At 36.5% G+C, this 25,023-nt stretch overlaps 3 protein-coding genes across 8 annotated transcripts in view; 1 reads left to right on the top strand and 2 right to left on the bottom strand.

Moving 5' to 3' along the window:
• The first annotated feature begins 7 nt into the window (after window positions 1-7).
• On the top strand, window positions 8-5,651 carry LOC145233518 (uncharacterized). Of its 2 annotated transcripts, none has more exons than XM_080098266.1 (12): window positions 8-284; window positions 480-747; window positions 1,277-1,358; window positions 1,420-1,573; window positions 2,180-2,326; window positions 2,645-2,787; window positions 3,614-3,729; window positions 4,258-4,436; window positions 4,683-4,752; window positions 4,839-4,960; window positions 5,022-5,117; window positions 5,480-5,651. In XM_080098266.1, the coding sequence occupies exons 1-12, from the start codon at window positions 222-224 to the stop codon at window positions 5,588-5,590; spliced, it is 1,551 nt and encodes a 516-aa protein (XP_079954392.1). In that variant the 5' UTR covers window positions 8-221; the 3' UTR covers window positions 5,591-5,651. The 2 variants fall into 2 exon arrangements, with proteins under 2 accessions (XP_079954392.1, XP_079954391.1); XM_080098265.1 differs by having other exon boundaries at window positions 4,818-4,960.
• A 911-nt stretch (window positions 5,652-6,562) lies between these two features.
• Window positions 6,563-11,305, bottom strand: LOC145233526 (uncharacterized). Its single transcript, XM_080098277.1, has 3 exons — window positions 11,111-11,305; window positions 8,112-8,355; window positions 6,563-7,489 (listed from the first exon to the last, which is right to left on the bottom strand). The coding sequence occupies exons 1-3, from the start codon at window positions 11,154-11,156 to the stop codon at window positions 7,408-7,410; spliced, it is 372 nt and encodes a 123-aa protein (XP_079954403.1). The 5' UTR covers window positions 11,157-11,305; the 3' UTR covers window positions 6,563-7,407.
• Window positions 11,306-11,362: 57 nt separating this feature from the next.
• The window catches only part of LOC145233511 (NEDD4-binding protein 1-like), a 29,652-nt gene continuing 15,991 nt past the window's right edge, over window positions 11,363-25,023 (bottom strand). For 2 of the 5 annotated variants that reach the window (XM_080098249.1, XM_080098251.1), the window contains exons 10-17: window positions 24,515-24,687; window positions 23,120-23,280; window positions 22,391-22,710; window positions 21,804-21,963; window positions 20,908-21,052; window positions 19,486-19,574; window positions 18,215-18,421; window positions 13,957-14,903 (exon numbers count right to left, since the gene is read on the bottom strand). In XM_080098249.1, the coding sequence (XP_079954375.1) occupies window positions 14,540-14,903; window positions 18,215-18,421; window positions 19,486-19,574; window positions 20,908-21,052; window positions 21,804-21,963; window positions 22,391-22,710; window positions 23,120-23,280; window positions 24,515-24,687 (1,619 nt within the window). In that variant the 3' untranslated portion in view covers window positions 13,957-14,539. Of the gene's footprint in view, window positions 13,151-13,213; window positions 13,387-13,956; window positions 14,904-18,214; window positions 18,422-19,485; window positions 19,575-20,907; window positions 21,053-21,803; window positions 21,964-22,390; window positions 22,711-23,119; window positions 23,281-24,514; window positions 24,688-25,023 lie in introns of those variants that run through there. The other 3 variants (XM_080098250.1, XM_080098252.1, XM_080098253.1) reach the window with 2 other exon arrangements.

Here is a 25,023-nt window from a genome sequence, read left to right as displayed (position 1 = left end):
TTCATGTTGGACATTTACCGTTGTCTCGCAAGCAGCTGCCAGCAATAAAGTAGCACTTATCTGAGGACTCCTTGAAATGACTCAAATACATACTTGAGTAATAAGATATAGGTTGGGACAATAAGCACTTAAATGTGTCTTATGTGAAAACGACATAGTTTGGTCCTTCACATCAAAAACACACTTGCAATGTTAAGCTTGTGATTCGTCTCGGGACTAGAATGGGTTTGTTGGTTTGGATTTGGATTTTATCGTTGCTTTTTGGAGTTTCTGCACAACGCCAGGTGTGTACACTTACTATTATTTCAATCCTTGTAGTTTGCAAGAGGTATAATAAGCATAATTACTGTCGGTTCTTTAAGCATTTACATATACAGCTAAGTGGAGGTTTAAGTTTGGGCTGGAATTTAAATTGTTTATCCCTAAGGCTGTAATATGATCTGTTGTTTTGATTAACCGTTTGTTTGGCTTTTGTTAAGCGTCCACCTAACGACCAACGACAACAACAACCACAACGACAGCAACAACCACAACGACAACAACAACAACCACAACGACAGCAACAACAACCACAACGACAGCAGCAACCACAACGACAGCAACCACAAGAACAGCAACAACCACAGCGACAACAACCACCACAACGGCAGCAACAACCACAACAACAGAAACCACAAGAACAGCAACAACCACAGCGGCAACAACCACCACAACGGCAGCAACAACCACAACGGCAGCAGCCCGGACGTGAGTAGTTTTTTTTCTTCAAATTTTTATCCCCCACAAAAAGTTTGCAGACATTCGCAGCAACAAAGTACGAGCTATAACTTACACTAGTAAAACGAAATTACGCATCTGTTTTTTTTTTAAAAACAATCTTTTGAACAAATTTAGCTCACAATAGTGTAAGTTTTTGAAAAGGGGCAGATCTTGACAACAATTTTTTGTTTGTTTGTTGTTTATCGTGCACGGATTCAGACCAGAATGCGTGGCGCTGAATGAGCTTTGAAAACGCTAAAGTGGTCTAGGATTAGAACCTATAACCTTACAGTGGCGAAAACCAAACGGTCATTTAGGCTCAAGCGAGGTATTTTTTAACTATCTTATTTGATCCCTTAATCGACAGTGTACAATTTGCTTTAGAACTGTAGTTAAGTTAAAGTAAAGTGTTCATGGACAAAAGCTATCAGACAAAATAGTATACAAACTCATTAAACTATCAAAAAGGAACATTTACTTAAATCAATTAACCAACAATGCTTGCTTTCTGAAACAGGACAACAACAACAAAGGACAGTTTGCAACACCGTGTGCTACTGCCAGCAGTCGCAAGCATATTGTGCAGAAAAAGGGTTAAGGTAATGCTTATTTCTATATGTTGTAAACCAAATTTACCAAAACAACATTAATTTCTTTCAGTTCCATGCCAAAAGAGCCTTGGCCATATGGATTAAACAGGATCAGTTTCGATCAAAACCGCTTTACTTCATTGCCGAAGAACGCTTTCAACGTCGCTGAGTTGCGAACCGTTCAGGCCGTTACCATATCATTCAACATGCTAAAAACCATCAAGGTAACTGCTGTAAATTAAAAAGAACCACGTTATTGCTGCCATGTATAGTAACACTTCGCTGTAGCTGCTACAGTGTAGCAGAAACATTTTTTCCCTCCACTACAACCATACATACATTGTTACGTAATGACTTCAGACCTACTTGGTTTTCCAGGTTTCCTTATTTCTAGGAAGTGTAGGTATACAAATGCACTTGTTACTTGTTTAAGTTGTGCTTGCAAGAGGTTTATTGGTACGCTGTATAAATTTAATTTGTTTTTTATTGAGATGAACATAAATTCATAACTGGGATCAGCCCTGTAGCGTCTATGCAGACCAGCAATCACGGCACATAATTCAATGGACCTGACCTACTGTGATTGTTTTGTATTGATAAGGTAGTCAAAATTGTTTTAAATCACTCTGCCTTTTAATAAGATGGATTGTAAACTGGTCCTGTTGTTGTTAGAGTGAGAATTTTGTGAAGTAAAATAGATTTCTTCTACAACAAAAAGTCCGTCAGACCTATAAATGTCATTTGGCTGCCAACCTCATAAAAGAATAATAGGGCCTTGCTGGCCATACTTCATTTCCACATTTATTAAGATTTTTTACTTATATTCTCAGGCTAATACTTTTTACGGCTTGAGTGGCTTGCGGGAGCTTGCACTCAACTCAAATCAATTGTCTTCTCTCGAGAAAGGAGCTTTTAACGGCTTGTCCTCACTGGAAGCTGTCCACTTGAAAGGCAACAGAATAGAAAAGTTAGAACCGGTAAATGACATCGCCGAATTGGACTTTTTCGGCTTGTTGTAAATCCTTTCGATGGGTTATACTTTTCGTCCAAATGTAGATTTTGAGTTGAATCATGTTTTTGTAGAACATATTACATCTTTCTAGAAATACTTCGTTGTATGTTAAAGAATAAGTTTTTGCAGCAAACGTTGTTTTAGGAGTTAAGTCGCGATATTATGCTTTCATGTGTTTAATACGACGTTTTAAAAAAAAGTTTTGTGACAATTGTTTGTCTTTGTCTCATCTTAAAAGCATATACAGCTTACAGCCCACAACAAATTGAACATTTTTTTGTAGGGGCCATTTTTAAATGTTCCAAGACTATCTTCTATTAACCTGGACGGAAACAAATTGAAGACGATTTCCAGCGAATTCTTCGATCAAGCGCATCAAGTTAACGCACTTACATTGTCAAACAATCCATGGAGATGCGATTGCAAGTAAACAACTTATTCCTTTGAACATTTTTTTTGTTTTTTCGAAAGGGCAAATCATTCTTGAGACTGAACTTTTTATATTTTGCACTTACGTGCCTCATGTGTCAAAAAGCCACAAATTTTAAGCGATTGTATAAATTGGTACTTAAATGCCGAAGTTTATTGGCAGGTCAAAACATTTTTCTAACATGCGAATTTGGTGACGATTAGTTTCCTTTTTAGTCTAAATTAATTTGCTGTTTTGGTATTTTTAAAGCCTTTGCGTAATATTTACCAGTGAACTATTAAAATGAAATCAGAAATATCATCAGCCAAATTGTACGCATCACTACGCATACGATGGAAAAGTAAATTAAAGAGAATTGCGAACACTGGAACATTATTAAAATATAACAAACACTGTAACATATAACATTAAATTATAATTTATTCGGCAGCTGTTTCGACATTTTTTTAATTACCACCAGAATCAGCTGCAGGGTTGAAAGAAAGGCCATTACGTTTTCTTCATAGAAAATGGAACTACCTGTCCAGGGTTTTTTTAAGGTTTGGTTTGGGTGACCGCTAAGTAGTTTTAAGAGACCGCAAGTGTTTCATTTAAATACCAAAAAATAGCCATATTTGCTTAAACGGGAATTTTGGGAAACCGCTGGAGAAATTTGGGGGACCGTTACACCTTAAAAAAAACCCACTGTACCTGTCAACATTAAATAAAGATATTTTAAAACAAAGGCCCAACAAAGCCAAGCCGCTTAAATAATTTAAAGTTTGGAGGTCCCCGGTGTATAGTTTATTTAATAGGCGAGTAATGTGTGTTTTGTATTTACAGCTTACTGGCACTATTCGTGTGGATGAAATCGGGAAAACAGATACAAGGAAAAGCTCCAACATGCCAGAGTCCTGAAAACATGGCTGGGCGAAACATACAGGGTTTTGCGTATAAAGGTTTGTAGTTCGGTACACTTCGAATGTTTTAACTAAAAGAAAACATCAACTCAACACAGTTCTTTAAGCAAATGGCTTGATGTTAACTTAATACACAGCCGTGATTGAGCCCAAAGGTGACCTGAAACCAGATTTTGTAATAAAGCCACAACTAGATCCAAAACTTATCAAAATGATATTACGATATGTGGCCGACTGTGATGTTAGAGTTAGACCCAAACAAGCCCCTAACATTTTAAATTAAAACCCGAACCCGACTCAAACCGGAAAATCCCGGCCCCACTCACATACACTACCCTTGTTCGCTTGTATTATATATTTTTCTACGGTGGTCAGAATAACGTCTTTCACAATGGTGTTGGTAAATAATTTAACTTAACAGGTTTCTGGGCTTGGCTATGACAGGAATAGAACTCAAAACCTTGCAAACACGGTGTGGTTAAGTGCAACGGTTTTATTCCATTTAAATAGAAGTAAACACGATAGTGTTTCATCGTTATGGAAACGACAACTTCAAATTTCTCTTAGACTTTCAGAAAATGTGTTCCGAGGATTGGAAAGCCGAAAACACCCCTGAACCTACTCCTTCTCCTGAAGTCATCAAAGACCAAAACGTCATCAACGAGAGTTGCGTAAACTTTACGTCATCACTTGCAGTAGAAATATGCTTCATCTCATCGGATGTTTACACCAGCCCAGGAGCACATGTAAGTTATCTTCTGATATAAGTGCTTGAAGAAAAAGCAAACGCTTCATTTTAGTAGTACAAAAAGGTGACGTGGAACAATATCTTGAACTAAAGACAATTTTGGACTGAATTAGACCTTAAAACAAAAATTAGATCTTAAGACCACTTTAGAGTCAACCATAAACCAAAATAGAAGCATAAAAATTAAGTAATTTAAACATTGCAAGTTAACAAGCAAGTACTTTTGCTGTATTCTGTGTATTAGGTGTGCATTCACTGCATTGCAAGAAAAAATGACAGCTTTTTCGGAATAACTGGATCGGGCCACGAAGACGGTTTGTGACGTTCACATACAATATATTGCTTAACAGTGTTTCAACTTACGTATTCCTGGCTTTAGACGACGATTATATCGATTTAGACGACAAGCAGCAAGCCAACGTGACGTGGCAAACACCCTCGAGCTCTGATGACGCAATTGATGACGTAGGGTCGCGGTTCACCCAACACCAAAATGGAAGTCTCTGCATTGGGGACGTCAAAGTAGGAGAGCTAGTGTAATTTGGAGAGGGTGTAATAATAGTGGCTACGTTAATGTTTCAAGGTGGCTGATAGCGGAACATACCGATGCCAAGCAAAGGCAAAAAATTATACTTTTTCCGAGACTGTATTGGTTTCTGTCGCCAATCTTCCTTTACAGGTGGGCATAAAAAGTTTTGTTTTTAGCTTTTTTATTCTTATTTATTTTTGTTTGTTTTGGTCTTTGCGTTCCCAGCAGTGCTTCTGCTTTTACTATTGTCGAAATCGATTTTGTTGATACAAAGCCGTATTTAAGTCTTTTTTGCCAACATAAATATAGTTAATTTCTTTGCATACTGATGAAACGTCCGAGCGGAACAATAGCTGTTAAATTGGTCAATTGAACATTTGTAATGGCGCAATAATGACACTTTAATAAGTGCATCTGTTGTGCAAGCCAATACGCGATGCATGTGGGGCCTTGTGGTTGTCCTTAAATTAAACCACTTAATCAATATAATCATCAATACGTTTGCTTTTCAGTTGACTATCGGAACTGTTACAACTTTTTTCGTTTTCTTTTTAATCTGTGTCGCTATTTTTATTCGATGGTGGAGCGGTGAAATTCGGGCCAACGAGGAATCGAGGACATGAAGATTGTTATTGAACGACAACTGTTGTTGTTTTGTTGACGATTTGTAAATAAACGCTTCTGCCTGCACAACTGAGTATTTTGTGTTAAACATTCTGCTTAGCTTATTATTTATTGGCTCTATGCTTTTACATTGATACTATGACACTAAGTCGACTTAACTTTGGTTCCTAAGCAGTTGCTTGGCCTTTGTGAGCCAGTTTCCTCTGTGGTGTATGTCCAGTTGTGGCTTTGCACAGAATAGGTGAAGCATAGGTTTTTACCCTTTTACTCCCAACAAACTGGAGTGCCATTGGATGGCTGCACTAGCCAATACGGCCCATCTCTCGTCACCAGCTGCACTGAGGAGACATTATAAGTCGAAACAGTGTGCACTGTCTAAGGCTCTGCTTTGCAATTTTGTAAATTTATTTATAGCACAGATCTCTGACATTGCCCTGACGAAGATGCTCTGAATGCGACGTCAAAACGTCAGATGAGTCAAATATATAAATTTCAATCGTAATTGCCCGTTGATCAAAAGGACAGTTTATGAATTATGCCTGGCAACTACAATATATTCTCTGTTCTCTCGTATATCTTTTGAGGAATGGCAACAATTTATACCCCAGTTTCTTCATCACGTTAAACATTTTCAACAGTTTTGTTACCATTTTAGTTTTGCAAATTCTAACAGATTTGGCTTACTGTTAATTACTTATGTTAAATTTACACCAATTAGGTACTCTCGCCTGAGAACATTTTATATGCATCAAAACCAAAAGGAAATATTTACAGTCGTTTTAGGGGCAGGTAATAAGTTTCATTTTTACATTTCATTTGCAATTTATGCTATGGACGGTTACAGTTGCACTGTATTTCTAAAGGGGTGGTGGTTAAACTAGCCTTTATGTAGGTTGGCACAAACAAAATTTAACATTTGAAATTTAACGTTTAAGTAACATTTGAAAACCTGAAAAAAGAAAGCAAAACTTTTATTTTGGCGAAGGTTTGTTTGTAAATTTTGGTTGTGAACTTTGACAGCGGCAACCCTGGAGAGAATGTCAGGTCTGATGATGCAGATAATAAACGCTGCGTCATACATGCTAAAGGTGGGTTTCTGTATGCCATAACATGATGATCTTTCGTTCGCTGCCCATAAATTATACATGTATGTTATGAATCCCTTGCCAAACTCTTTTTGGTTTTGATTGGCCTGAGATAACTTCATTTGGTGTACGTCAAAACTCGGAATGAAGGACAGTGTCGTTTGTTGCCACGACGGGTATAGAATAACACGGTAGAAAATGGTGACTTACAACCATATCAAAAATGCCGCAGGGACCATTAGAGTCGCGTAGGTAACCCTTAAGACCGCGTTGATAAATTGCCGCGTTCGATAATGGATTCTAGTCTCAATTCCCAAACGTGCAAGCAAACAAACAAAACGTGCCGTAAAACAGCAGAAAATTTGATTGTTATTTCTGTCTAAGAAAATTAACTTCAACACAGTTGTCACGGTGATATATGGATTTATCGAGTTTTGGTGGTATCGTTATTGCAACAACGTAATTGAAATGACACACGGTTTAGTATATGCGTTATATTACATTTGCGTTGTCTACTAGTAATCTTTTGATTTAGAAAACTGCAAGAGTGTAAACAAATGAACAAACAATTTGACAAAACAAATTTTGTGAGCTTTTCAGCAATACATGGCAATTTAAGTCAAAAAAACCACGAAAACCACAAAAGAGAACGATTGTGAAACGCAAAGGAAAGGAATAAGAATGTGTCAACTATATTTGCGTTTTATATTGAAAAATAATTTTAATGTCTTTTAGTTTCCTCCTTTCAACATGGATGCGAGTAATTCCTCTCTCCAACCACGACGTATCATTGCAAACGACTTTGCGACATTTCTACATGAAAAATTAAGTAAGACGTTTTTAGAATAAACAGTTTTAATGCAGTTTTATTTTTATTTTAGTTACCAACATGCGAAAGCAGCCTAATATTTGAGTTAAATATAGTCTTTGCAATGACTCGAGTCAAAACAAACATATGGTCATCCTTGTATATTTAAGATTGTGTTTTTTTAGATTTACAATTTGACATTAAAAGAACGCTTTTTTACAAAACATAAGAAAATATTTTATCAGGATCGTTAACTTAAAGATTCAAAAGATCATTTTGAAATCTGCTTGTTGAAAAAAAAACACATTACGAATCTCGAGTTTATTCCAGTATTTACTGTTCACTGGTATTTTCCTATTACTTGAACTAAGTAACTTAATTCTGGGGTTTATTCCCCATTTTATAACGATTCATGTAACATTTTTCACCTCATTATCAAGTTTAGAAACATTTATTCTAAGGTTAGAATATGTAAGTTTTCTTATTTAAGATAAACATATTTCGCTAAAAACAGCATCGTCAGAGTCTTATTCAAATAGAAGTGAACTTATACTCCCTATTTCGAAATCAAAATATCGTAAATTAAAAAAAAACTACGATTCTTGATTTTGAGTTTGGTAACTTTACCTTGACTGAGAAGCACGGTATAAGTTGGAGCACAACAGCCTATATAGGTTTTTTGTGTATTCGGCATCCTGTAGTACGTCGCTTGCAAATTCTAAGTCCATTTGCGCTAAATCAACATTTTGCATTTCACCGATGATTGAACGTAACTTGGTGCAAGATCTTTCCAGTTCATTTGATGCCTTTGGGATTTGCAATGCTTCTTGGTTGCTGAAACCCCATCGTACGGCCTCGGTTGAATGAGATACTGCATCAAAATAGTTTTGTTTTAAAACTTGTAACACACAAACTACAGTAGAGCGATAATACTGTATCGGCGCCGATACCCGATGCTATGTGCAGTTTCGATACTCGACCGACACCTTAAAAAATCGCCTAACACAGACTTTTACTCCGTTGCTAATGCATCACAATCTTTCCCGTTTGTTGTTCGCGTCTGAAAACATTCGACACGTGCCGAAAGAACAATTTGCCGAATTAGTAAATTGAATGACGATTCGATTCTAAGTAATTTGTTATGTCGGTGAGGTAGAAAAGACATTTGAAAAGTAAAGTTTTAAAATATATAACCTACTCGTATTTAGTTTTGAAATATAACCTACTCGGACAAGTTATTGCGCCTTAACTGAGGTCTGAGGTCACTTTAGATTAAATTAATATAGGTTGCATTTTTTCCAAACAGTCATTAAACACTGCTTCAGAATGGTAAATGCTAAATAACATCCAATAGTGGCTACAAGCAACACACCTTGGATTCTTTACAGTTGTCCAAAGGAATTTATTAACAAACTTTGAACAAGATTTTTAAAGTGAATGTAGTGTATTTTTACATGTATCGGGTATCGGATCGTACCGCAGTACTTTTTGCCGGTATCGGATCAAAGAAATGGCTTTCGGGCCACTAAAAGGGAGAAACCGTTTTGGTCAGAGGTGAATTGCAAAACTATTTAAATCACATATTATTTCAAACAGGTACAACTGTTTTTTAAATCTTTAGCCAAGCTAATGAAAACGAAACTGAAGGACATGTCAAAGTCAGCAGATATTTATATCTCAAGTCTTACGCAACAAAATACAATTTGCATTCATGAATGTTTTGCGCAGTTGGCGAAATGAAAGAACAGGATAAGATTACCATAAATTTTTAATTGTTTTTTTGAGTGGTAGTGGAGCGTAACCTATCCTTCAGATTATCCATTGCCTTGCATTGACACACGCAATAATCCCGTAATTCTATTGTTCACAGCTACTTTCGTTCAAAGGGCGCTTACCTTTTATTCACTTACACATTTACTAAATAATTCAATACATGTCAAGACCGTTTTTATACTCAAGTAGGCATTTGAAGAACATGACATGTTTGACCTTTTGCAACCGCTATAGCATTTGCTTACGTTTTTGCTACAAATGCCAAAAGTGGTGACTTTAACGCAAGTACACAAAAACCGGATTTATAAAAGTTTAGATTCCTACTGAACAAAGCAATACGAAAAATAATGAATAATAGACGATAGTTGATCGAAACCTTTTCATTAGTTATACATTTTTTGTTATACACTGTCAACTTTTTTTATATAAAAACCTACGTGAGGGTAAACTATCGAACAATTTTTGATTGGTTCTCATTGCTTGCTGTATCGCGGCTTTAGTTGTTTACTGTGCTGTTATGTTTTAAGGAAATAAATTTATAATCTACATAGAGCAATTTATAATCTTTAACACAATCATCATATTTCATTTCGCAAGCCTTTTCATTTACGGCAACAGAAGAAATTAAAAATCTGAATGATGTGGAATTTTTTTTTGATAAATATATGTTAATTGCATGGGGTAATATGAGCTCTAAACCGTTTTGACAATAGTTTAGGTATTTGCTTTAAAGACAAAACGAGAGCTGACGCAAAACTAATTTAAACTTGACATGAAGTAGGCTAGTAGATAAAAAGCCTATATTGGTCACGAGTGAACTCAAAGATAAAGATCCAATGAGCTTAGATAACACATAAATTTTTAACGTGTTCCATATCTAACAAAGTCAAGTCCCGTCAGGGCCGTATAAACTATCTAACGTCGACGTCCGGTTTGGGGCAGCAGTTTTCCAACGGATAAATATGATGACCCGTGCCAGCAAATATTAAAATTACGCGATATTCATATCTTCCGTTGATTCAAAACGAGTTAAAGTTATTTTTTTGCAACATTTTGCATGAAAAATCCCAAAGGTCGACATTTTTTGGGAAGAACGTTTCTGATGTTCATTTATGAATTGTTTTAAGGTAGCTGAAGGTATTGAGGCCCCACTGTTTATGTATTTTTAATGTTTGAGAAAACGAATTCCGGTCGGAACCGATCATAACATATGTACGTAGCCTACTCACAACGGTGTACGATCTTTTTTAGTCGTAGAAGTTTTTTTTTTACTTTTTAAAGTGTGTTTTACAATAGTTCAGACCAGGGGTCGGCAACCATTTTTCTACTGGACCGTTTTTGAAACTGAAATTTTATCGCGGACTGGCCTAAAAAACTACAAATATTTGGCAATGAAAACTCCTGAATTAGTTTATCCTCCTCGGGATACATGGGCAAAATGTTTTGTAGCAACTAACCTGAAAAATTATACGGTCCGGTAACGAACTCGTCGCGAAGCGGTACCTGCGGTTGCCGACCGCTTGTTTAGTCTAAATTTTAGACAACCATGTAGTTAAACGGTTTAGAATGTAACTGCTTTGAGCAAACAGACATCTAAAATACAGTCAATGTTTGTGATTCCCTTTTTTCAAAACGTTTAAACTGGCGTTATACTAAAGTTTACAAAAAAAACAAAACAAACAATTTTGTTCTCTGTACACCGCGTTTTGAGTTAGTTGACCTGCATAAGACATCGATAAGTAAATCTAGTGAACAACCAGTTAATCAAGTTTACTATCCAATCAAAGTATCTTATTTCTTCAGTCCGATACTTTGACATAAATTGGTACCTCACGAAAATCAACTTAGCCTACCTGATAAGACGGCCATCACACATAAGGTTATAAATATCATAACCATTTTGAAAGTGTTCACTCTTCAGAACAGCGCAGCCTCGACAATCAGGTTGTCTCTCAGTTATCAATTTAAAGGTTACTTAGAAAATCTTGTTCTGTCTGTCCACTGTTCTGTTGCCTAATGCGCACGTACCTCAAAGCAGGAGACCTTTTGTGTTTTGCGCCTAATTAAAAATTCATCCCAAATTCAGCAGGAAAAAAAGCAAAACGCAAGAAAATTGTTTTTTATTCACACACAAGTGAAGACGCTACGAAAAAAGAAAACAAGTTTTGATTCGTTAAGCCTCACAAAATAAACTCGACCGACAATCGATGGCTCAGACGTTGATTACCGCTGTCGATCGAAGGCTATCCTTAATTCGATCGTTGTAGTGTGGTTCTCGGAGGCCAGTAACAACTCAAGGGACATAGATCGTTAATCGTAAGCTTTAAACCCACGTACAACGAGGCCCCAAATGCGATTTTGTTTTGATTGGTTCTGTCGTATCAATCAATTGTTGACTGTGTTTAGAGCGTTAATGGGCTAAAAGATTTTATTCGCTCTGTCATTTGGCATTCAAATAGAGATTGGAAAAATGGAAAGCAGAAATTCATCAATCCTATACAAAGACATAATTTCACATCGCTTGAGGTTAAAACGTGGGGTTTAATGCTTGAAATACATTTGTATAGCCTGATCGACAAAACAACATAATTTTTTAGTTTGAATTAACGACATACCGCTTGAAGAAAAAAATTGACACATTTGTAGTAATGTATGTCCGTACTCAATAGCTAAAAATCGATTAATAGAAATTATTTATTACAATCAAACGTTATTTTGTCATCATAATGGACCAAACACATTAAGTACGTACGAAGGAAACTGTTTGGATCTTTGAATTGTCACGTAAAATTTCTTGAAATTTTAAGCACAATATATTGTCAATGACTTAGGCACAGACAAATTGATTTGTAGAGAAGCCTTCTGAATTCATGTTACGCTAATCCTCGAAGGGCTAAACTAAATTGTTAGGCAACAAAATCGCATTTCATGGCAAGGCGCATGGAAAAATGTAATTGCATCTGATGATCCAAATGCCTCACAACTACACAAACAATTTTTTCAACTGTTTTGCCAGCCAAAAAGATTCGCTTATTTTTGACCACGCCAACTTAGAAATTAAGCCAGCCCTAATTTAGGGAGAAAAATTTCAAAATACTTGCAGACACCTGTGATTGTACAAAACAACAAAGTATAAAAGCCAGGTGCATTAGGCAGTATATTCGTTTCTTTTGGTCAAAAAGGTGTGGTTCAAACCTTTTTTACATTTACACACGTGACAGATAGGTACCGGGAGTTATACATTTTTACGCTTTGGGGGTCTGTGGGTAAAACCAATGGGTCAATTGGAGTCAAAATTTGCAGAGCATAACCCCTGGTGTCTGTCTGTCACGTGTGTAAATTAAAAAAGTTTGAACCACCCCTTGTTGACCAAAAAAACTTTTAAACTTGCACTTGATAGAAGAATACGTTAACCTCAATGGCATGAAACATTATGCCAGTAAAACGCATGGGAAATGTTTCAGAAAAAATGCGGCAAAAAATCATTCATTTCCCGTCTTAGCCACAGATTGTCGCCCGAGGGTAAATTGCGAAACCCAACGAAGCTTTCAAACGCAAAAAAACACAATCGACAGTTTGTAACCTCCAAAGCAAACGCGTGCATATCTTCAAGATACAGCTGCTACTGCAAATTAAACAGGCGCATAAAATCAAACTTAAACAGTCATTAACACAGCAACTAAATATTAAACGACATAAATTAGCAAAGATAGTACAATACTATTTCGAACAAAACAGTTTGGAGTAACACGTTCCAATGTGGCAACCTGTACCAAAGTGGGTCACTACCTATAAACAAACTGCGGTACGCTGTAAGCCCTTCTATCTCCTAATATTGAAAGGTTGTTCCAGGTCAAAGCGAGACAGCGTTGTGATTGGTTGCAACTTCCCCACTATAATACAGGTTACCACCGAACATTGTGTCAGTATTGGTAGGGCTATTTCTTTCACACAACTTAGCTGGTGTCAGCCCAATGCATTTTGCTTTCTTCTGTGTCCAGCAGTCGGGCTGCTAGAACATGTAGATCCCATATCTGAGGATACTTGCTCACAATGTCCGTACATGTACGCCGTTGATCGGGAAAAATACGAAGCAAATCGTCGACTAGTTGATCCCGCAGTGGATTGCCTGCCGAACACCAAATAAGGATATTGCCCTAACACTTTACAAGATACAAATGTTGACCGGAACGGACAAATCTATAATCTCTAAGTCCATCTGATGATACCATTTGCACTGTTTTAGAGTTAAAAACGTTTGTTTTAGGGCCGGGTTGGGGCTTAATATATTTTTAACAAACGGCCTTGATTCGTTTCTGACTTCACGTTTCGTGTCCCTATTTTTTTCAAATAAAATTAACCAGCAGTAGCTTGCTGCTGGACTAAACTAATGCCGACAGTTCTAAAACATCTTGTTTAAATCATTGTGTATTGTCCAATGTGTATGTACATTTTTAAGTCTTATGTATGGGCCGTTTAATCAAACTTTTGGGTCTAAATGGGCTTTTTCAAAACATTTTTTAAAAAAAACGGGCTTGTTCTTTTGGGCCCAGTTATGAAAAACTTAAACCGATTTTTTTGCTCATTTTTTTCTCGATTTTTTTACCACCATTTGCTTCGGCGTTAGCATATTATTTTGTTTTCCGATTTCTTCGTGTGAAGCAGTAATGTTGCTTTTACTCATGGAACATTCTCGAAATAGAACAACAGTGCTTGTTTAATAGTGAATAGTTCACACGTGCAAGTAAGAACTGAAAGGCAAGGGTGAAAACTGAAATAATCACAAAGAAACGATTTCGTAGATTCATGGATTTGTAGATTTCTTAGTAGAATAGTTTTCTTAAAAACGAAAGTGAAGTGTGAAGAGTTTAATTTAGGTGCATTTGTGATTTTGTGGGAAATGCAAACAATTTATTGTGCCAGTAACTTTTTTATACTTTGTGAAACAATAGAAGGCCGAAACTGAACAACAAACCGGACGCCACCCTTTTATTCCAAACAATGCAACAGAAATTAGAAGGCACGGCGCAATATGACCAAGATACAGGATTAACCGAACGATCGTAGGATTCGAGTCTTTGTATATGTGTGTTGTTTGTCGAAAAAAATAAACTGTTTGAAGAGAAAAGAAAAACTAGGCAGTGTGGCTGGCCAAGCACATGCAACTGCGCGCAAAGGTGATAAAAAGCCTTTTTTGCTGACTCAGCACAAAAGATCAATGGCAGTGAGAACAAGCTTTGAAACAGATACAGAAAAATGGTGGTAAAAATTGGATTTTAAAACTAAGTGGGTTGTTTTGACTTTTTTTTCTTTTTCCTTTTTGTTGCGGAAGGTTTTTGCGCGTTGGCCAGCGCTTTTGCGGCTGTTTGTTGCGCTCGCCGTTTTGACCGCAAATAACTTTGTTGGCTGCCGGACAGTCTGCGAATCTTAGGCGGAGTGGCTCGGCCTGGCGAATCAAAAGGTCTACGGCACGCTTTGCTCCTGCCTTTACCTTCGTTCTTGGGCGTCTGTTGCTGCTTTGAAGGATGACCCTGGGATTCCCTGGCACCAAACGAACCCGATGGGACATTGCTTTGTTGGGGGCGGTAATTTCGGAATTGTGGTGGTGCAGAATGGATGGGTCGATGCATAGGTTGGGGTGACAGTCTGTGTACAAAAAACAGGATTGTATAAACACATATAACATGGCACTGCATTGGTTAATAAACAATAGATGCTGAAACGAAACGGCTTGATTCATAACGACGCACACATGTATGACCTAACAATCGGATAGTCAAAAATTTTTATGATTTAATCTCAATGTGCTTTAGTTAATGCTAAAAGGAGCGTTTGCCTGACAAATCTGCGTGAGAAAAGTGTTAAACTTTCTTAGATTTTGGTCTAACACTCCATGGGCATCAATCTAAGGACTTGCTTTATTCGAGACAAAGTAAGTTAAAAAAAAACTACTGCACTAATGTGTACCCGCAAAGAACTATTGAATTTTGGTTCGAATTGTAGGCTGATTGGCTATGGTCTGCACAAGCCACATAGTAAAACAGTAAAGCAGAGCAAAAATACAAACAATAAATCGTAACATGAATTAAAATACATATTTTGTTACCATTACCATGAAGTCAAATACTTCATTACACAAAAACTATACAACTATGTGTATTTTTGTCGGTTTTAAAATCTACATTTTTTTCTGACCACCGCGACGGTCTCATTAAAGCACAATATACTGAGGTCATTAAATCGATTAAAAATACTTAATTAACCATCATTAGATTTTAACAAAACCAATTTAAAATCGATTAACGAATCTTTAAGAAACATTAATTATAAGTGGGCTTATTAACAATGGATTTAATTTGATGGTGTTTTTGCCTTTTTTGTTGACAGAAAATGCGGTAAGTTAAATAAATGCGTAAAACTTATTAAAACTTGTATTCAGTCGCTGTTTGTTCCCCAATTTGTGCCACGGAATTGTGGATAAAACTTAAATATTAGAAGTTTTTGTTTTAACTGTCAAAAAAGATCGGCATAAACCAAGGGCGGGAACCTTGGCTCGCGAGTCAGATGTTGGTCTTTTGATAACTTCGCCTGATTTTTAGATAATTCTTGGTTTACATCTGTTAACACAGATAATATTAAACAAATATTTTATGTATTGGATTTCTTCAAGATAGCGATCTTCCTAAACAAAGCATTTAAATCTATGACTAATATTATATTTGGTCTTGATTTAAAAAATCACACAGTTCAAAAGAAAAATAGTTGTAATACATTTTAAAATGTGTAACTTTTTCGAGCCATTCAGTTAACAGCGCACACTCGTTTAAAGTTACGACTACTATATGCTTTTTTTTTTACATGAAACAGTAATAACAATATACACAAATCAAATCAGTTTTAGGAAAGAAGAAACATACATAAACATTAAGTCCTATTGGTTCCTTATTTAGGAACACTATACACATAATTGAAAATTAATTTAATCAAAAACATAACTGCTATGAGAACTTGTGTATATAGAATACATCTTAGTGCAGACGTTTCAACAATCGCTTTGTCATAATCAGTGCAAGTGGTCAATAGTCCTCATTCAAATAAACTATTCCCTATTTAAACAAAGCGTTTTTTTATTCAAATAGTACGATTCTTTATTTGAACAGAACGATTGCTTTATTAAATATTGAATAGATTTCAACGAAGATTTAGTTTTCGCGCTATGACGTAATAAGACGAATGAGCTGCTAAATTGAAATATGGCGCGTTTAAAGGTCGTGGTGTATCGACCGAAAATTGTCCTTCAAAATTTTCCGGTACACATTAAGAAGTTTGGGCTGACAGCCTGCCCAACACTATGTCAAAAACTATTTTCCACCACGCGAAACAAAAAAGTTATACATGGTAATAATGCATGAGACACAGCGGTTAATGGGAAATTTGTTACGAGGAATGCCAGAAACCGCATTAACTCATCAGGTCAAGAATGATGCTTTCCCGGGTGATAAAGCAACCAGTTTTCAGGTCACTCCGTCTTTTTGCAAAAGGTTTGTGCATTTTCTCTTTCGACCCTTAGGCGTTGTTTGTATATTGATTGAAAACATTTAGTTGTAAAATAACTATTTTCGGACTTCAAACTTTAAGGAATTGAAAATATATAAAGTTTTTTTGCCCTAATTTCCGGGCTTGCTGCTAATTCACCTAATTTAAACTAACCCAGTGAAAAAAAAAACGAATTTATTTACTGAGCGATTTAAGTTACTTTCAAAAAAAGTCCGTATGGCATGCTACGTCCCCTTAACTTAAGCAAGTTTAGCGACGCGTCAAGTTTTTAATGTTTCGCCCAACAGAACGTAATTTTAGCCAAACCCTATATATTGAGAATACACTAGATAAAAGGTGTGCAACATGCAGCCCTATAGATTGTGCGACAGCGGAGACTTTGGACACTGAAACTGAGATGTAACAAATGCAACTAGAATCACGTTTTTGTCGTAGCTGTGAATTTTATATAAGCGTGTCTGAAACGAACCTTTAATGCGTTTTGTTCATTGTATTAGACCCATTTGAGATAAACACATCACTGTGCTAGGTAGAAACGTTCACAAAAAGCAACTTTTATATGAAAAGTAAGCGTTTGTATCGCACTCAAATGGACTTCTAACGTCGTGTGATTAGCCAAAAACCACACAATTAAAACACTTAGCAAATTGCCAACTTATAACCCACGGAAGGGCAACGTGTGTAAAAAGTATGCTTCCATGTCGGTACTAGTTTAAACCGAAAAAAAAACGGGCTAAATTTGGTATAAACGCGTGCATTCAATCACATCTAAAACTTCAATCCTTTGTGGCATTTCTGGCATCTTGCCGAATGACCAGTCCAGCGCTTCCGTCAGGCTACTAGTCGTGACAGGATGGACCTTCCGGTTGCATAACATTTGTTTACAAAGTTATTGCAGCATATGCAAAACACACGACTGTACGTGCCGAAGTCAGGAATGCAAAATAGACTGAATATTCAAAACACGTATACACGTGGATGCAAGTCGTTTTGTTGCCGTTTTGACCGAACTCAAAAAATTGCTGGTTGCTAGGTACCATGCACAGCTAGATTTTTTGCTCTGTCAAAATGGGCATAAATATGCAAATTTAATGCTCGGGCCAGTTTGTGCAACTGCTCGGCCAAGCACCGAGCATCAAAAATAGCGATGCTCTGTACCGAGTTCTCGGTTTCTGCTTCGGTTTGGCCCATCCCTATAAAATATGATAGCTGACTGTTCTCGATATTTCAAATAGATAAAATTAAAACATTTTCGAAAAAATACATTGTTCACGTACGTGAGAGGCTATAATAACCCAAGCAACGTGAATGAAAGTGCTGAATGTTGTCATATACATCTCTATAACATATACATATCAATGGCTTGGGAAAATATAATATAAAACAACAAGTGGACTTACCCATCTAATCGCAGCAGTTGATCCAGAGAAGGGCCACTTCGTCCCAGTGGATCATCTGGGGGCATAAAGAGGTCGCCCACCCAAGTGTACATTAGTAGACGGGTCTGTATAGTGTGTGTCCAGGTCGGATTTTGGTGCAGCAAGTCTCTATACTGGTCGTTGGATACGATCACGCCCCCGTTGCTTGCCGCTAATTGGACGATAAACCTGAAGGCGTGGCACATCTTTAAAACTGTGAAATTTGGTACTCACAGTAGAAAAGTTTGCTAAATACCGATAGATGGCGTGAAGAGCGCAATATTTAAAATAAGAGTGAGACTGGGTTAAGGCTGGAAACTAAAGTTAACGTTAGGAAGTAAGTTTTAGGTTAATCTTACTGCTATTATTCTTATAAAACGTTACTCCCAACCCTATTGGCCCGAACCGACAGCATTTTTACACAAATTTCATTTCAAATATTCACAAACGCTTTTTGTGCCACTTAACTTGGCAAACTTGTCTAATGTGAGTTCATGTGTAAGTAATTTTTTCGTAAAATTAGTTGTTTATACCAGGTGTGGCCAACACGTCGATCGCGATCGACTGGTCGATCGTCTGCTTATGACTGGTGGATCGCACTAAATTATCCACAACTAATCAAAAGCGTATTCATTTGAAATCAATTTTAAAATTAAATAATCTTTGGTATGTAACAGCTGTGATTTTGGCATCAAATTATGTCGTAACAAATACAATGTTTGTCGTAACAAACAGAGTGTTTGCGTTAATGAAGCAGATGCAATTGATTAAGGAAATGCAAAAGTTAAAGCATTTTACAGTTAAGGCTGTCTTTGACAGGATACACGCCTGATTATGAAAAGTTGGTAAACCATGTGATGACTTAAACATCCCACTGACTACTTTGATAAAAAATGTAGCCTACACATGCGACTTTTTATTGTCACAAGAACCAAATGATGCTTGACTTGACAATAAAACTCGAATATAAATATATGGTAATTGTCAATCAAATCTCATGCTGAAATTTACGTTATTGTTTTGTGTTAGTTGCAGTCTAAATTACCACAAATCAGTCGATCGTGTACAATTAAGAAAATTTTTGTCGATCTCAACGACTAACAAGTTGGCCACCCCTGGTTTATACAATAAACACACATCGCCTATAATTTAGAAATGGCCTGGATTAAAGAATGGCCATGCCACTGAAGGCAAATCCTAAATAACATCAGTACAATACACTATATATCATTGCTGTCCGAATAAACACTTACCTGTCGTCGTAACATATCATAGGTCTTCCGTTGACTTCTCTGGAAGGTGTAAACTTTGCAATGTCGCGCTTTTCAAGCTCATACAACACCTGTAAAACATAGTAAGTTTTGAGGAATAATTTTGATGAGGAATGCAATGACGTATCACACTGGAGGCAATTCGTTATGACGTCACAACGGATGTTTTACATCCGGAAATAACAAACATCCATGCCAATTTTCGAAACCTAAAAATATCCGCAATCCGGAGTAAAACGAGGTGTTACAAACCATTTTTAGCGCTTAAACGGGCCGCAGTAATATGACACAAACAATTTTTCGTGAATTTACTCAACTTCTTTATGTGTGACAAAACAAAGGCCCAAGATAAATGATATGAGCTTAAAAATGTCACGAAAATTAGGGGCAGAGGATTTTTTCCAATTAATTTTGGAACCGTTTTTTGTGCGCTGTGATAATTTCCGGGCACTCAATGAACGGAAAACAGTTGCAATCGAAATAATAGCAACCTTCCGCCAGAACTGTAAGCTCTGCGCATGCACTTATATCATTAATGGAAAACATAGAACCGATTGCTGCGTCATATAACTAATACATGGAGAAAACTTGACAAAACAACAGTTCAATTCTAACAGCGAAAACATCGCCTGGTGGCCTGTTCATGCGAGAAGCAGCCTTCTTGCCAACCATTGTACCACAATCGTAAAACTTTTTTATCGAAACAGTGGCAAAAAACGTTTACGAGCTTAAATATTAAACTAGAAACATAAAGCACTCTATCTAATAAAGGTTAAAAATGAATCGAACTTACAACTGAATTTGAATACTAACTACCAAAACGTCAAGCTTTCAGGTTATGGGTGTTAGTAATGCACTTTAAGTGCGGATTTTAAATCATATTTGAATGCTGTTAAACGATGTTCAGCACAAGTAGTATAATATAAGTTGCCCTTACAACAAATGCATGCCGGTTTGCTCCAATGAAAAAATAGCATGAAAAATACTTGTACAACTCGTAAAAGTTCTTGTTCAATAGATACTAATGATGCCGTAAAGCGAAATATATATATACACACATATATATATATGTATATCTATCTAAAAACCTTAAAGACGAGTGACTTAATGTTTTTCATAAACTTAAATCAATAGACAAAAGGTTTATTACAGCCTTCATCCACCAAGCAACAAGCTGGGAGATTCTAGTTTTAAGTTCCAACTACAAGTAGTAAGTTACTCGTAAAAATGTTTGCAATTTATCTTTGTATATTCATCGTAGCGGGAAAGCACTTCTTACCATTGCATCAGCTGCTATTCATACCAGCAACGTCATCACAAAAATCAGCACGAAACGGAAGTGTTTAAAATGTTAACTCCCTGCGTAAAGACACGATCCACATACACACACAACAGAAGACTCACAAATTGGTCGGTTGCCGGCGGACTTCCTTTCGAACCCTTGCGGAAGTTGGGAACGAAACACGTAATTTCTCGGTGTCCTCGCATCCAGAAATACCTCACGCAGATGGCTATGCCTCTGCAGGAGTAGGTCTTCCCGTTGCCGTGCCTGTATGACGGAATAATTCGTGCCGCTACTGATTACGTTATTTCACGTTTCCGGTGAGATTTTGAAGCATATTGATAGTTGTAAGAGAAGGTTACGTGACTGAATGCAGTTACGAAAAAATGTTTCACTTAACTGTACGTCTTGTAATTGTTAGCATACGCAATTAAGTTTCCGGGGGTACTTCAATTCGTAACACGTGTATTCAAACACATTACAGTAAACCTCGGTTAGTCCGGAACCGTTTGGACCAAAAAATGTCCGAATTCAGCCAAATTCAAGCCTTAGCACATAAAAAAAACATTTGCATCTGCAGTTTTGTCCGAACTAGGCAAATATCCGGATAATCATAAAAATATAATTTGAAATGCAACCTTTTTTATTGTGATATCGAACAACAGCTAACAATAAATCGCCAAAAACTTAGATAAGTTTTTTTCTTCCGAATATCCAACAAATAATATGCGACTATTTCCAGTTTATCACCAAATATAATTAACGTCCTGTGGACCATATAAAAAGTCATCGTAGGCCACTAGTGGTCCATGAACGAACAGTGAAGGACCACTGACTTCGGTAAATTAACATATCTTTAAAAACGGTAGATGACTTCAGTTAAGGTTTTAGTCAATATACGCTACAGTTGTCTCCATCTCTCGTACTAAGTCTCTGGGTACTTGTAATTATATAAAAAACACACATACAGTTTGTAATCTTATAGTGAAGATATCATTAAAAAATCACATTTACTTACCCACAAGCCACATTACTTCCATCAATGACAATCGGTCTGAGACCTGAAACTTCCTGACAACGCGGAAAGGTGAGAATTTGATGAGTCGACTGTTTGCTGGTGTCTTGGAACGGAGTTGACGGCAAAACAGGCGGTTTGTGGATAGACGGGGGCTGGTCTACTTAAAATTATATACTTTGCAATACACAATTTTGGGTGGACGAATAATTCTTATACATTTTACGCTTTTAGGGGTCTGTGGGTTAAGCAGTGGGTATAATGTAGTGCTAACTTATAGACATAATAGACAATTTATTGGAAATTTGATTTTCCAGTTCCAAAATTCTTTATGTCTTGGTGAAACTTGGATTCAAAACTGGGCTTCAAAAAGTATTACGCTTTTTAGAGGTTTGGCTCACATTAAATTCGACACTGCATACGGTTGGCCAAAAAAGTGAAAAGGAAAAAATCCCTAATAAACGCTTAAACAGTGCCTAAATTCTTGCTTATAATATCAAGTATAACCTTTGTAATAATATTTATCCATCTTTACGTAAAAATAACATGTAAAAAATACACAGCAATTAAGAAAAAAGCTTGGTACTGACCTGAGTTCCCCGAGCGTGGTACATCGCTAGCAAACCGGGCGGCGGTTGCCACGGGTATTTTAAAATGTGAAATGTCACCACCCTTAAGCGTGACGTCAGTACTTTGAGGCGTGATGTCAGCGCGTCTGGGTGGTACGTCATTTTTGCTATTTATCCAGTCCTTTAATATGAAGTTACTCGCACCAGTGGAATGGTCTTTCGTGGAAGTGGTTGATTTGCTGGTAGATGGTTGCTGATGGTCGGATGGACTGGTTTTTCGACGAATGCAAATAAGACGACGTTTCGAGGTTTTTCCACTGGTGCCTTTGGACTTAACTTTGCTGTAAAAAACGATTGTATACAATAATGTTATTAAAATCATATGTATTTAAGTTTAAGGGGTTTGGGCTTATTTTTAAATGATATCAGTTATCACGAAGTGAATGTCACGAAGGAGTTCACTTGCATCAACAACATGGTCTTTAAACCGTGTTTGAGGTGCGTTCGCTACTTGACAAATGTTGACAGTTTATAAGTGTGCTTACGACGCCAATTTTTGCAAAGAAAAGTGTCTAAAAAGGCAGGTTTGCAGAACAAAACACAGAACGGATTTTATGATAGGGTAGTAAAAATTAGCTTAAAAACTTTTACTTTTACGGACTTTTAATAGTGTCTTTATTTTACTCTTGTATATACACCATATCATATCGTACATTAACAGAAAAATAAACTATTAGAAAAACACCTAACCTGTATTTAGGGTCGCGGTCAAAGACAGTTTGTGAAATTTTGCTGTAAAACTCGTTCGGCAAATCAGGGTGTTCAGGGAGATTGAAATGTTGACGAAAATGAGCTAACATGTCGTGTTTGTACACACCGTCCATTTCGTTGTTCGTTACTTCGTAGTTCAACTGCGAATGAATCAGTGTCACTTTCAATTTGGTTAGTGAAAAAGCATTTTTGAAAAGTGATAAATGTCTATCATCAACTAACTAATATATCAAACTCCTATAAAATTCTACTACACTAATGCAGTGGTTCCCAAGCGGGGAGGAATTTTAAAACTTGAGAGGAGAAATTCATTGTAATATGTACATGTGATTTGTACAAAACAGTTTGGCTGAGGAAATATAACCTGTAGAGTTGATAAACGACACAATACAATTCTAATGATTTTTATATAATTTAGCAAGTGAGGAATTCGTGGATGAAGGTTGGGAACTACTGCACTGATATAACTTTCAATTTTATTCGTAGGTTTGATACAAGATCGTCACAACAAAAAACGTATTTAATCACTTCTAACCAAAACTCATTGAATTAAAAATTCAACTACAAACTTCAATATAAATGCTACCATAAATTTCCCACAAATAGACCACAACGCCATAAAGGTGAAAACTGTTCAGACAATTAAAACCCTAATAATGTTATTTTCCGGTATTTATCTGTTGGGCAATAAAACCATTACATATCAATATTTGGTGACATCGGGTAATGACAATCAAAGCTTCATTAAACTCAATAAATATTATGCACGAAAACAAGCTGGTATTTACAGTACGTATCACCCGCACCATTAGACTTTCCCCAGAAGGACAACAGGTCAATGAAACAACTGCGAAAAAATGATTGACATTTTTACATTTGATTTGTGATTGAGATAATTTATGCAGGAAACTGGTTAATTTGTTATTAGAGCAGTCGTTTTTAACCTTTTTCTTCCGGTAGCCCATTTTAGCAACCTAATACAACTAACAAAATTTTAAAGAAAGGGTGCAATTTTTCACGTTGTCCTATCATAATAGGCCAGAATCAAACCGTTTGTTAATTATAGTAATTTAATTTGTTATTGCTTTTTTATGTTTTTTTTTATTGCTGATCAATATTATACGTGGCGTCCTATAGTTTGAAAACCACTGCTTTAGAAAATACAATTTTCAGTTATTTTCGAAAATTATAATGCGCCAAATTTTTAACAACTTTATTCAAAAACGTCAGTAGTACCAAATGATCTAAAATAAACTTTGACAAATATATTAATATGTAGCTTATACTTCTGTTAATCTTTTTTACATTGACAGCAATTCATTGTAATCCTTCATTAAAAATCCAACCTGCCATTAGAGAGTACATGGTGCTTACCGATATCCACTGTTCTATAACAAGGGCTTGGGGAAGTTCAGGTTTTTCATTAGTTTGCATAGGAGTATCCACAATCTTCTTAGAAGGTTCGGGTTGTGGAGGCGTTTCACTCACAAAGATGATAGAGTCGTTTTCGCCGTTTTCGTCGTCGGAAATCACGATAGGATCCAAATCTGAAAAATTTAGACAACATTTTCAAATAGTCAATGTGATGCTATGTAACAAGGTAGACAAGTACGTAAAACGGAACTCCTGGTTAAATTGGGCAAGTCGTATGATATTATTGAATTTAGTTGGAGTAATTGCTGCTAATTGGTTAATTTTCAAGCAGTACAAGCAGGGACCACATAAAAGCGCTCTTAAAAATGGGGTCCGTAAACTGCAAGAGTTATGTATAGGAGATCCTGGAGGCTTTTTGTAATTCAAACAGGCATGATATATATATATACAGTAATCCTTGGTTAATCTTAAACTTTGCTCAATTCGGACAAAACTGGAAGTACAAATGA

Source organism: Phallusia mammillata, chromosome 6, assembly GCF_965637545.1.
Source record: "Phallusia mammillata chromosome 6, kaPhaMamm4.hap1.1, whole genome shotgun sequence".
Classification (NCBI taxonomy): Eukaryota; Metazoa; Chordata; class Ascidiacea; order Phlebobranchia; family Ascidiidae; genus Phallusia; species Phallusia mammillata.
This window is presented reverse-complemented; position numbering and strand designations above follow the sequence as displayed.